The sequence below is a fragment of the Oryza brachyantha genome, chromosome 4 (assembly GCF_000231095.2).
Source record: "Oryza brachyantha chromosome 4, ObraRS2, whole genome shotgun sequence".
Classification (NCBI taxonomy): domain Eukaryota; kingdom Viridiplantae; phylum Streptophyta; class Magnoliopsida; order Poales; family Poaceae; genus Oryza; species Oryza brachyantha.
The window spans coordinates 2,876,677-2,888,858 of record NC_023166.2 but is presented as its reverse complement, the minus strand read 5'-3'; the positions used below and the strand labels follow the sequence as shown (position 1 = coordinate 2,888,858).

Here is a 12,182-nt window from a genome sequence, read left to right as displayed (position 1 = left end):
AGGGGCGGCAACCAGTCGGCGACGGCGAGGCGGAGGAGGTGACAGCGCTCCACGGTGGCGACCGGCGGTGAGACGCGAGATCGAGCGGCGGCGGAGGACGGGGCAGCACGGCGGCGGCTCGGGCGGAGAGGAAAAAGTGGGCGACGGCGCGGCGGCGGTGGGGATTTATAGCGCGGGGAGGCCGGCTAGGGCCGGGCGGTGGTTGGAGACTGAGTCGGGCGCGGCGAGGACTCGGCGGCGGCGGTTGCGACGCAGCGGCGGCGCGGCGCAGGCTCGGATTTGGCCGGCGCGGCGCGGCGCGGGTGCAGTCGCTGACAGGTGGGCCCCGCCTGTCAGCGGCGCAAAGGCGGAGGGAGGCGGCGCGGACTTCGCGGGCAAGCTGGGCCGAGGCGGCGGTCCAGGCGGAGGGGAGGGCGTTCGTGGGAGGGAAAAAGGCCAGCTCGGCTGGGCCGGCCTGGAGGGAGTGGTGGGCTGGCTCGGCTAGGTCGGCTGGGGAAGGAGGAGAGGAAAAAGAGAATGGAGAAAGAAAAGGAAAGGGAGGAAAATTGGACTTCGGCCCAATTTGAGAAGGAAGGGAAAAAGAAAGAAAAAAGGAGGGAAAAAGGAAAGCCCCACTTTTGCCGAGTTTTAAATTAATTTGTTTGGCCACATTTTATACTTCTGCAATTTGAGTTTAAATCCAGTTAGTCGATTTGCGAACCTCGATTTAATTAAATTAAGTTCTTTTAGAGGGATTTTTCCTGAGTTAATTAAGTCAATTGTTATTTACGGATTTCTTTTTACGATTTTAGGCTTAGGACAAAACTCCGGTTGTGACATGTATGCCCCCTATATAAATTTCCCGCATTTTTCTCTTTTTGTCACAATTCGCAATTCATTGACTCTATATACTAATATGTTTTATATTACAAGCCATTTTGGATTTGTCATAAATCAAACTTCTAAAGTTTGAACAAGTTTATAGATAATTTTTTTAATAAAATATACATAACTATAAAAATATATTCAATTATCGATTTGGTGAAACTAATTTGATGTTGTAGATGTCACTAGTAGAGAACACCTTATTCATCATGGGTCAATACCCTTATCGGTAACCTGTATTGGTTTCATTACGGACAAAGGGTTACTGACATGAAAAATCATTGGCAACGGGTAAACCCCCGTTACGGAAATGATATAGCCATAACAGGTCATGATTACGAACCGTTACGGAAATAGTATATCTGTAATAGGTTATAATTACAAACTGTTATGGAAATACACTCGAAATACAAAAAAAATAGTTCTAATTTTAGGTATGTAGCGTGCTTAGAACCATTTGCACCATCTATCTATTCATCATCATATATATGATATAGTTCCGGATTCGAACTCAAGACCTCCACCTCTACAAACATGCGCTATAACCATCCCACCTACAAAACTCTTTCGATTGCTTCTTCTGTTTTATTCTTTTGACTATTGATTCTCAAATCATATAATGTATAGTTGAATCTTTATATGATCATATAATGTTATTGACTACAATGTTGGAGATCTCGATGAGATCTATAGTTTTCATATAGGAATCTTCTTCATCCGAGGCCATTTAAAAATTTTAACTATTCGTTTTTAAAATATATTCATATAATTATAACGTATATTTGGCCAACAAATAATTTCAAATGAAAATGTAGTCAATTATAAGATGTAGATAAACTCAAAATCTACAACTTTAATATACAGCAAATCTTCATCGGATGTCATTTGAAAAATTCAAAAATATCATGAATTTCGATTATATCCAATCAATGAAAAATTCAAATCTAGACATATAAACAATGTCAAATGAAAACAAAATACTGTAAAGTCGTAGACCTATCCGGGATATATGCTCTCTGTAGAGCACATATCTGTTCGACATTGTTTTCTAAATTCAAAACTTAGTTTTTCAAAACAGATCTAATGTTTTGTAACACATATTTGAGCATATAAACAATCTCAAATGAAAATAATATCAATTACAAAGTTGTAGATCTTATCAAAATCAACAACTTTTCTATTAGGCGTATCTCCATCCAGAACAATTTTAAAAACAAAAAATATCATTTTTAAATGGGTATTTTCTTATCCATAACGGGTCGTAACTACCGACCGTACGGATATGGTTAGTTTCCGTAACGGGTCATAATTATGACCCATTACAGATAAGGTTAGTTATTGGTAACGGTTTGTCCTACAACACCCATTACCGATATGTTCTTATCCGTAACGGTCCATAATTAAAACTAGTTACAGATAAGGTTAGTTATACATAACGGTTCGTCTTACAACACCCGTTACCGATACGTTCTTATCCGTAACGGGTCATGGTTTTATCCCATTACAAATTATCCGTAACGGTCCATAAGTACGACCTGTGACAGATAAGCTTATATTCATAACGGGTCATTCCCAGCGGGCATATTTGAAACGGGCTGCATTTTAAGCCGTTACAGATAAGTTATGCGTAACAAACCGTTTTTCACGAAGAAAATGAACCGTTGCCGATAGAGTGTCCTGTACTAGTGCATTACTATATGTTTATATAAACCTATCAAACTTGAGAATGTTTGACTTAATAAAAATTCAAATAACTTATAGTATGTATCCTGACGTACAGGTGGCAAATCTGTGGTCTTGACGTACAGGTGGAGCAGTTGTTAAGTAACAAATGTGACATAATTAACATCTGTCGAGATCGATGTCACCGTCGTGATGCTACGAACTTATAAAACTAGATTGCAGTGACAACACTAGAACCTGCATGTTTACCACAAAGATTAATTGACACGGTTGAAGCGGGTGATATGACGAATATCAACAAATTCTTGTATAGATGTAACTGTCGATGCTAATAACTTAATTGAAATAGGTAGGCACACTTAGAAACTTCATTCTACATCTATTTGGTAACATCCTAAAATATAGTCCAAACTTAAATATTAAAATATAATATGTGACCATTTTGAAAATCTATTGTAAAGTTATATATTTATGTTATATTATGTCTCAAATATAATAGTTCTAATCCTATTACCAGTCCTAATCCTAGTACTAGTCCAATCTTAGTGCTAGTCATATACGATACCCATAAATATAAGCCACTCTTATTTATATATATATATATATATATATAAATATGTATCGTTATTTTTGGATTTGTCTCCCGTGGTTTTTTCTTGTCCTCCTTGGAGGAGTTTTTTCATGTAAAATCAGATCTCCTAATCTGTTATCACTAGCAAGTGAGATTGATCTACTAGCAGCGCCATGACTGCCCGTGTTGCCGTCTTGTTGATTGATTTGATTGGAGAGAACAAATCTTGGCGTATTGTCCTATCATTGGTTCAATTTCTGCCACCAACATTTTTTTCTCCATTAAACCTATCATATTTTGATTTGTAATTTTTCTCCAACGTGTCATCCAAAATTATATATTGAGAAGTTTTAGCACATGACAGTTTTAGATAAAAGTTTTTTATACAAGCTGGTGTTTGCAAGGCCAAAGACAATTCACACTGGATATTTTGATTGTTCCCATTTATCTCTTTGATCAAATCTATTTCAAGATTTAAATACTCCGTTTCGTTATTCTGCTAGGTTACACCAATATATATTAGCAGTTTTGGGATTTAATTCTATGATAAGTTTAAAGTATGAACTCAATGTTCCTATTTTGATTATGTGATTCCAGAGGAATTGGTATAAGAACTCAACCAATTTTTCATAAGGTTTATTAAGAGATTAAAGTACTTCATTGGTTCGCATCTCTATTGGGTTTCACCAATTTATACCAATAGATTTATGATTTTTTCGATTACGAGCTTGGTTCACTGCTCCTGTTCAAAGCAAGTGAGATTCCTGTTGTCCGCAAGTTTGATTCGTGCTCAGTATAGTCCAAAAGACTATTTGACACAAGTTGATTTTATCTGCATGAGTTTTCTGGTGATTTATGATTTTTATGTTACAAGAGAGTTCGTTTCAAAGTGAAGATTGTTAGATATAGAATCTGAAATATAATATATTTAGATTATATGATTAGTTTCCTAATATGACTACTATTCTTTTTCATTTATGACTCATACAATTTTCAAATATGTCTCATAGCTTTTTCCTATTAGGACTCTTAGATTCCCCCTTATATATCTCTATTGTAAGTTACACGGGAAGTATGTGACAGCCTTTTATATTCCCATATATTCTAATCGTCACCTCATAGTGGTTATTGCTGGTTGGCGCCCGTGGTTTTTTTCCTGCAAGGATTTCCAAATTAAATTCCGTGTTTCTGCGCTGTCTTCTGTCTGATCAATTTTCCTAACAATTTTAAGAAAATAACTATAAAAATCATGTGTTTCACTGGTGGTGTCAATGTCCAAGGCGTCATCATTTCACGAACGGATGTCATATTTTTGTGGGTTGTCTATCTGACTATCTGTTTTTTCTTGGGAGCTACTAGTAATATTTGAACAGTTCAGAGCACATTAAGATAGTTGCCACTTGTGCACGGTTGATCCTATTATCCGCTTGCTTCGATCCATCTGCTGTCAACATTGCTGAACCCTGCCATCATCCACCCATCCTCCCTCTTCCTCCGCTAAATAATTTTAATAAAAAAGTCATAAACTATAAAGTTGGAGATCTTACATTGTTATTTGAATAATAGAACCGAAATTTTCGACCGAATGGGAAGTTATAGCTTGACTTCCCTCTACTTGTTTTCGGCAAAAATCATATATCTAAATTTGTCAACGTATAAAAAGGACATCTAAATTTGTTATAGAAAAATGCCTTCATGTATTGTTTTAAAGCTCAATCCATATTGTTTTGAGACCTTATTAATTAATTGATTAGTAGTATTTTCTAATTTAGATATTTTTTGTTGGTAAAAAAAAATGTATTACGGACATGTATTACATACGGATATTAGATGCCTGCTAGAGTAGATCATTTTAGAATCCGCGGAGGCGTTAGCTATCAAGATTATTACAAAATTTTCTAAAAGAACCAGGCTTTAGGATCACAATAAAAATAACAATATTACCCTTTAAATTTCTACAACTAATATGATTGGTAGTATAATTTAATGACAGTTATCCAATAATAATAAATTAATAGTGTCGATTAAATTCTACTGCTAGTAGAATGCACCGAAGAGGAACCGTATTTTTTCCTTGGAGGAAATAGTAAGCATTCATCTAGAAAAAACCTACCCCTCTGGTTATATCAGCTTTATTTTCATCTATAAATACGTCTTATACCTCTAAGACGCCCATTGACAAAGTTGAACAAACTAACGTACGAACTTACGATGACGCGTGGTGGTGCTGTGTCGCTCCTCGTGTTCTTCGTTTTCTCTAGTGACACTGTTTGGTAACATCCTAAGGACCTAAAATATATAGTCCAATCGTAAATATTAATATATAATATATGACCATTTTAAATATATATTTAAGAAATAACAATAAGGACCTAAAATATATAGTCCAATCGTAAATATTAATATATAATATGCGACCATTTTGAATATATATTTAAGAAATAACAATAAAAAACATGTGTTTTACTGGTTTTGTCAATGTCCAGGTATCATCATTTCATGAACGGATGTCATATTTATGTCGGTTGTCTATCTATTAGTTGATTGTTTACTAGTAATATTTGAACACTTCAGAGCACATTAAGATGGATGCCACCTGCGCACGGTTGATCCTCTTATCAGCTTGGTTCGATCCATTTGCTGTCAACATTTGTGAACCCTGCCATCATCCACCCATTCTCCTTCATCTGCTAAATAATTTAAAATAAAAAAGTCATAAACGACAAAGTTAGTGATCTCATGTAGCTCTACAGCTTTGACATATATCTTACGTCCATTGGATATTAGGTAGATCTACATTGAGTTCCCTTATCTGTTTTCGACAAAAATCATATATCTAAATAGTCGACATATAACAAAACATATCTAATTTTTTCATAGAAAAACGCCTTCACGTATTGTTCTAAAGCTCAATCGATATTCTTTTGAGTCCTTCTAAAAAGGATAATTTAGTACTTTATTAATTAATTGGTTAGTAGTATTTTTTAATTTAGATATTTTTTTGTCAATCAAAAAAATATATTACATATGTGTATTACATACGGGATATTGGATGCCCAGCAGAGTAGATCGTTTTTGAATCCGTGGCAGCGTTAGCTATCAAGATTACGATGAAGCTTTAGGATCACAATAAAAATAACGGTATTATCCCTTCAAATTTGTACTACACCTAATATGGTTGGTACCATAATTTAATTGTAGTCATCTAATAAAAAATAGATCAACGGTGTCGATTAGATTCTATCGCCGGTAGAATAAACCGGAGAGGGACCCTATTGAAAAAACCTACCCTCTGGTTATATCAGCTTTATTTTCATCTATAAATACGTCTTATACCTCTAATCAAGACGCCCATTGACAAAGTTGAGCAAACTAACATATACACGAACTTACGATGATGCGTGGTGGTGCTAGTGCTGTGTCGCTCCTCGTGTTCTTGGTTTTCTCTAGTGCCACCGTTTCCCTGACTTGTGGCGCAGGCCTCCACCTCGAGCTCACCCACGTCGACGCCGGGGGAAGCTACACCACCGCCGAGCGCGCGCGCCGCGCCGTCGAACGCAGCCAGCGGCGCCTGGGGTGCAAGCCGTCCGCCGGCGACGTCCACGCGCCCGTGAAGTGGGCTGGTTTGGCGGCCGGCGAGTACGTCGCCGAGTTCCTGATCGGCGACCCGGCACGGCGCGTGGAGGCCATCGTCGACACCGGCAGCGACTTCATCTGGACGCAGTGCACCGCCTGCCTCCCCGACCACTGCTTCAAGCAGAACGTCCCTCTCTACAACTACTCGGCGTCGCACAGCGCCAAGCCCGTTCCTTGCACCGACAAGCTCTGCAAGGGTGACGTCGCCGTGTACGGGTGCGACCGCCAGGACGGCAGCTGTGTCTTCAAGGTCGGTTACGTCTCCGGTGCCTTCGCCGGCCATCTCGGCAAGGAGGTCTTCACCTTCCCGTCCGGCGCCGTTGAGCTTGCCTTCGGGTGCGTCAGCCGCAACAGTATTGGCGAGGGAGGGTTCGACGGCCCGTCTGGCATCCTCGGGCTTGGTCGCGGCGTTCTCTCGTTGGTGTCACAGACGGCCGCCGGCAAGTTCTCCTACTGCCTCACGCCCTACGCCAGCGGCGACAAGGTGTCCAGCCACCTGTTCGTCGGCGACTCGGCGAACTTGACCGGCGAAAGCCCCGTGCTATCCATCAAGTTCGTGAAGAACCCTACAGATCGCCCGTACTATCTGTACTACTACCTGCCTCTCGTCGGAATAACCGTCGGCAAGACCAGGCTGCCCATTCCGAGCACCCTGTTCGATCTCCGGCAGGTCGGCCCCGGGAACTGGTCGGGCGGTGTCCTCATCGACTCCGGCAGCACGATCTCATTGCTGGTCGACGGCGCGTACAAGGCTCTAGCGGCGGAGCTGACCAAGCAGATCGGCGGAAACCCGGTGCCACCACCGTCCACCACGCTCGCCGAGATGCTGGACCTGTGCTTCGCTCGAGGGGACGTCGACAAGAAGGCGCCGGCTCTGCTCCTCCACTTCAGCGCCGGCGTCGACATGCCCGTGCCTCCGGCGAACTACTGGATGCCCGTGGACAATTCCACGGCGTGCATGGCGATCGCCAGGTCGAACGACACGAGCAGCATCATTGGCAATTTCCAGCAGCAGGACTTGCATGTGCTGTACGACCTCGAGCAGGGGCAGCTCTCCTTCCAGCCCGCCGACTGCAGCAAGCTCTGATGAAGCAATGCTGGATCATATCACCTGAACTATATGCCCTGCTAAATAAGTTGTTTTGACAACCATATATATTTCATGGATTTGGATCTTCTAAATGAAAGTTTTCATGATTTTCACTGATTGACGCCTTTGCTATTTGTCAGGCGACTGAAAAATTCAACTTCCTCAGTCGATTTTTATGGCCGTTAGATGTGTTTCATGATCTGTGCCGGTGTGGACGCAGGTTTAGTTGTTCCCCTCGAGGGCTCAGCCCATTAACCTGTATTAGGCTTCCCCTAGATTTGTCGATGAAACTGAGATCCACAGACCTCTTCGACGCCTCGTCGGTAAGACTCCGCTCGCGCCCGCCGCCCTCGCCACCGCCACCGCCACCGCAGCAACCCAGAGCGGACATTCTACCGCCGGCCACCGCCAACGTCGCCGGGCTCTTCGGTGGCCACCACTGGTTTCGTTCGGCATGGCTACGCCGCCTCCCAAGGGGAAAAGGATGAAGAGGAGGGATGGTTATGGTTGTGGTGGTGGCGGTGGCGGTGGAGTCGAGCTCCACCTTGCAGTTGGAGCTCTACTTGATTTTTCTAGTTTCTAAAATTTGCTCTTCTTTTACTGTATAAATCGAGGGAGCAAGACGAGGGGAGGTAAATGAGATAACATATGGATGTTTTCAGAGAGAACAAAGATTTTGTTTATGGGTTCACCGATGCTCTTGGCGCCTATTGATTTAGTGAAGTAACGTTCAAGTGCTTTCAGAACCTATCTTAGATGGGAGTAGTGTATAGTTGGTCATTACCATGGATACAAGGTACTTCCCTGTCTTCCTTTTCAAGAAAAAAGAAAACAACACTAGCTTATTTTTAGTTTTATTGCAAACAGTCCCACGGAACATATACTAAACAAACACTATTCCTTTTCTCGTTTGATTGGAATTCCTAGTGGTATATTTTTACAATGCATATTTTCATAGAGTAGCAATTTCTTGTTTGTGATCAGTTTTCAGGTAGACATTGAGCTCATGGCCAGTTGCATTGTAACTGCTAGACTGACTAGGAAGATACATAATTTTGGCCTGGAGTTCCTACTTCTTTAGAGCTGGGAGAATTTCAATATTATTTTTTCCATATGATCTAATGTCTTGCAAGGATAGAATACAAACCTACAGATCAGACCATAATATTTGTTGCAGCAGGTAACTCTGTAACCTAATATCAAAGAGCATATAGGTAATTATATGTAAAAATACCAAAATATCATTGACCAGTAGTAAGTTGTGATTGTATAATATTCAGGCATCGGAACTGGTTAAGGAAGATATTTTCATTGATCTGGGACTGGTACTAGAACATGCATGGATAGCTGTTAATTTGATAAATATAGTTTAGCTCTTTTATATGAGGGTACCACCATTCAAGTAATTCTAGTTTACCCATATATGTGCACATTTGGACTTGTTCATTGAAATAGGCCCTTACCAGCTCTCTTGCATGATTATTGCATTCAGTTATTGCTATCAGTAGTAGAAGTCATGCAAATTTGTGCAACTTCAGTTATCAACAAAATTAAGTCCTCTATCAATATATGCTATAAGACATCATTAGTAGATAGAGAACCATGTGCAACTTTGGTTATAATATTTGCAATAGCAGCACACAGTTTGTGCAACTTCAGTTATCAACAATGCAAATTTCAACAGCATAGCTGCAATCCTCCCACCCCATCCATTCTTTTTCATGTAGTCGTAATAATGATTTTTAGCTGTGTACAGACTTATGTGAATGTGAATTCCTAGGTTTATGTGAATGTGTGATTTACGCTTCTTAATTTGGTCTGAATTGTGTAGGCTGAAAAACATATATTGTTTTGGGTAGACTGAATTTGTGAGGATGGCTGTGCAGCTCAATGCCACAATTGTGCCCTTTGGAGTCATCGGAGAGAGCGAACTCATAGTAGTAAGCAACATAATCCTACGATGATTACGAATTGCTTCCACATGATTACGATTATTTGCTTCCACATGATTATGATTACAATTTCATGACAGCAGATAAAACTTCCAAATTGCTTCCACATGATTACGATGCACTGAGAATCTGAGATTATTTTTGTTTCTATAGCTGCTCTGCACTTTTGCGGACATCAATAGTGTGCCTGTTTTTTTTGGCAAGGAGCTAATGCAAGCATACATAAACATCTCAAGCTAAGGTTTTTCACTGATTTCATTTCATCATAATTTTGACAAAAATTCTAATATGAACTATCAATTTTGTCCTAACTCCGACCAAACTCTGAACCATTACTGAACATGTGTTGAACTACATATAGGGCTTCTGCTTTGAGAAGGAGGAAAACACTTTTGACCTTTCGTTTGGTTATCTTACAATGTTTGTTTAGTACAGAACAACATAATAGAATGATAAAAAATAGTTGCACAAATTTAAAGCAGGAGTTGCACATGATAAAAAATAGCAACTGCTACTACTGAGCAGTGCAATTTGGCTCACAAGTAAAAGATATTCAAAGTTCCTACTTTCCTACACTGTTTTTCCTCCGGTTGTTTTACTGCCTTAAAAACAACCTCATGCTATTTGGCTTTCTATTAAATTTTAGATAATGGATTTTATTAGATAAATTAGCTTCCAGTTACTAAATTGTTATGTTAAATTTAGAGGACAGTTTTTGTCTATACTCTCTTTTCCTTCTTCCTTTTGATCTTTAGATTGGTTGTATAAACCTTTCCTCTTTCTGTCAGTGTGCTTGGCATTGATTTGATTTTGTTGTATAAACCTCAGAAACTAAGCATTATTATGTTTTATTTTGTATTTTGATGCAGCTTTATGACACTTGGCAAAAAGTGGGGCAATGAAATCAGTTAACAAGCAGCGGCGCTACACAATTAAATTGAGTAGTCATACTCTCTGCTCATGGGAGATTCTGATTTTGTGTTTTGCCTTCTCTATTGATCTATTTGAAAATGCAACACCTAGTTTTTTTGGTAGAGTGGAGAATTTTTGTTGGTTTGAACTTGATTTGCTCCATCCAAATCTGCTGTAAGGCAAGGATAACAATACTATATGACTTATCAGCTATCTGATTCTTTTTCTTAGTTATTAGTCATCTGCACTTGCACAACATGTACACTAAACTTACACACAACATAAACTAAACTTGCTTAATTTGAAAAGGTGCAACTTTGACATAAATAAAGTGCAACTTGTGCACATGTGAAGTGCAACATATCGTTTACTTTGTCTTTTATTAATTCTATCAACCTAGATGCATTTATATGCTTATAATTCTTGAAGAGTTGGATATAAGCATATTTATCTATAGATCATACACCACCAATAACATAAAAACGTTTTGCTGCCAGTGTGCTTGGCAATGATTTGGTTTTCTTTGAAAATAATAAATTAAGCATCTGTGCTAATTTTGTCTATAAAGAATAGATGCATTTCAAAACAATCTTTTGTCTTTTATATGATAGTGTAGCTCTTGAAAGTCAAGAACTTGGTATTTTATCATCCAACTAATTTTGCTTTGTTTACTATCAGTCACCTAGACTTGCACAACTCATATACTAAACTTGCACAAAGTTTACCCTAAAGTTGCATAATCTGAAAAACTACAACTTTTAGTAAAAATATAGTGCAACTTTAGTATATGTGAACTGCAACTTATCGTATGAATCACTTTAGATGTATTTTATGCTTATGTACACAATAGTTATTATTATTACAAATATATATAACACCTATCTGATTTTGTGTTTCGTTGTCTCATTATCCATTTGAAAATTCAACACCTAGTTTTTTTATTACAAATGTATTTTTGTTGGAAAAATAAATAGCATCATAAATTGTTAATTGATGAATTGTATTTCTATATGTTATAGCTGTCTGCAAAATGCAGTCCAGCAATTACTTTTTTTATACCAAAGGATGTTAGAATTCACGAAAAATTCACTTCTACTGTGTAACTTATGTTATAAAGTTAGGGAAGTTCACCAATAATTTTGTGCACTTTTGATTTTGTTTCTATTTACAACTATAAGGTGCTTTGCTAAAAGTGATGGGGGAGGGGCTAGATCAATATATTTGTTGAGAACCCATTGCATTTTCAAACTGAGATATTGATTTCCTTACATAAATTTTATGTTTGGCAAATCAGACATAAGACAGAATAAGTTACAAACTAGCAAATTAGTGAATGCATTTACCTTTTAATTTTCAAACCTTGCAAAATCAGTATACTCAATTTTTATAGTGAATTTATCAGTACTTGGTATTCAATTTTCCTAGGCTTTCAAGTTTTGTGGAAGTCACAAAGTAGCACATTTCAGTTTGAAAT

At 38.9% G+C, this 12,182-nt stretch overlaps 1 protein-coding gene and 1 long non-coding RNA gene across 5 annotated transcripts; both read left to right on the top strand.

Moving 5' to 3' along the window:
- Positions 1–6,512: 6,512 nt before the first annotated feature.
- Positions 6,513–7,841, top strand: LOC102703487 (aspartic proteinase nepenthesin-1-like). Its single transcript, XM_006653124.2, has one exon. The coding sequence runs from the start codon at positions 6,513–6,515 to the stop codon at positions 7,839–7,841; it is 1,329 nt and encodes a 442-aa protein (XP_006653187.2).
- A 265-nt stretch (positions 7,842–8,106) lies between these two features.
- LOC107304082 lies at positions 8,107–10,976 on the top strand. 4 transcript variants are annotated; one of them, XR_001550078.2, is made up of 4 exons: positions 8,117–8,167; positions 8,459–8,640; positions 9,676–9,784; positions 10,666–10,976. It is a non-coding gene; the product is annotated as an uncharacterized LOC107304082 (long non-coding RNA). The 4 variants fall into 4 exon arrangements; XR_001550077.2 differs by lacking the exon at positions 8,459–8,640 and having other exon boundaries at positions 8,107–8,167; XR_001550076.2 differs by lacking the exon at positions 8,117–8,167 and having other exon boundaries at positions 8,181–8,640.
- The last annotated feature ends 1,206 nt before the right edge of the window (positions 10,977–12,182 follow it).

Bases quoted from the DNA above. Each gene is read 5' to 3' on its own strand.
- LOC102703487 (XM_006653124.2), top strand. From the start codon at position 6,513: ATGATGCGTGGTGGTGCTAGTGCTGTGTCGCTCCTCGTGTTCTTGGTT.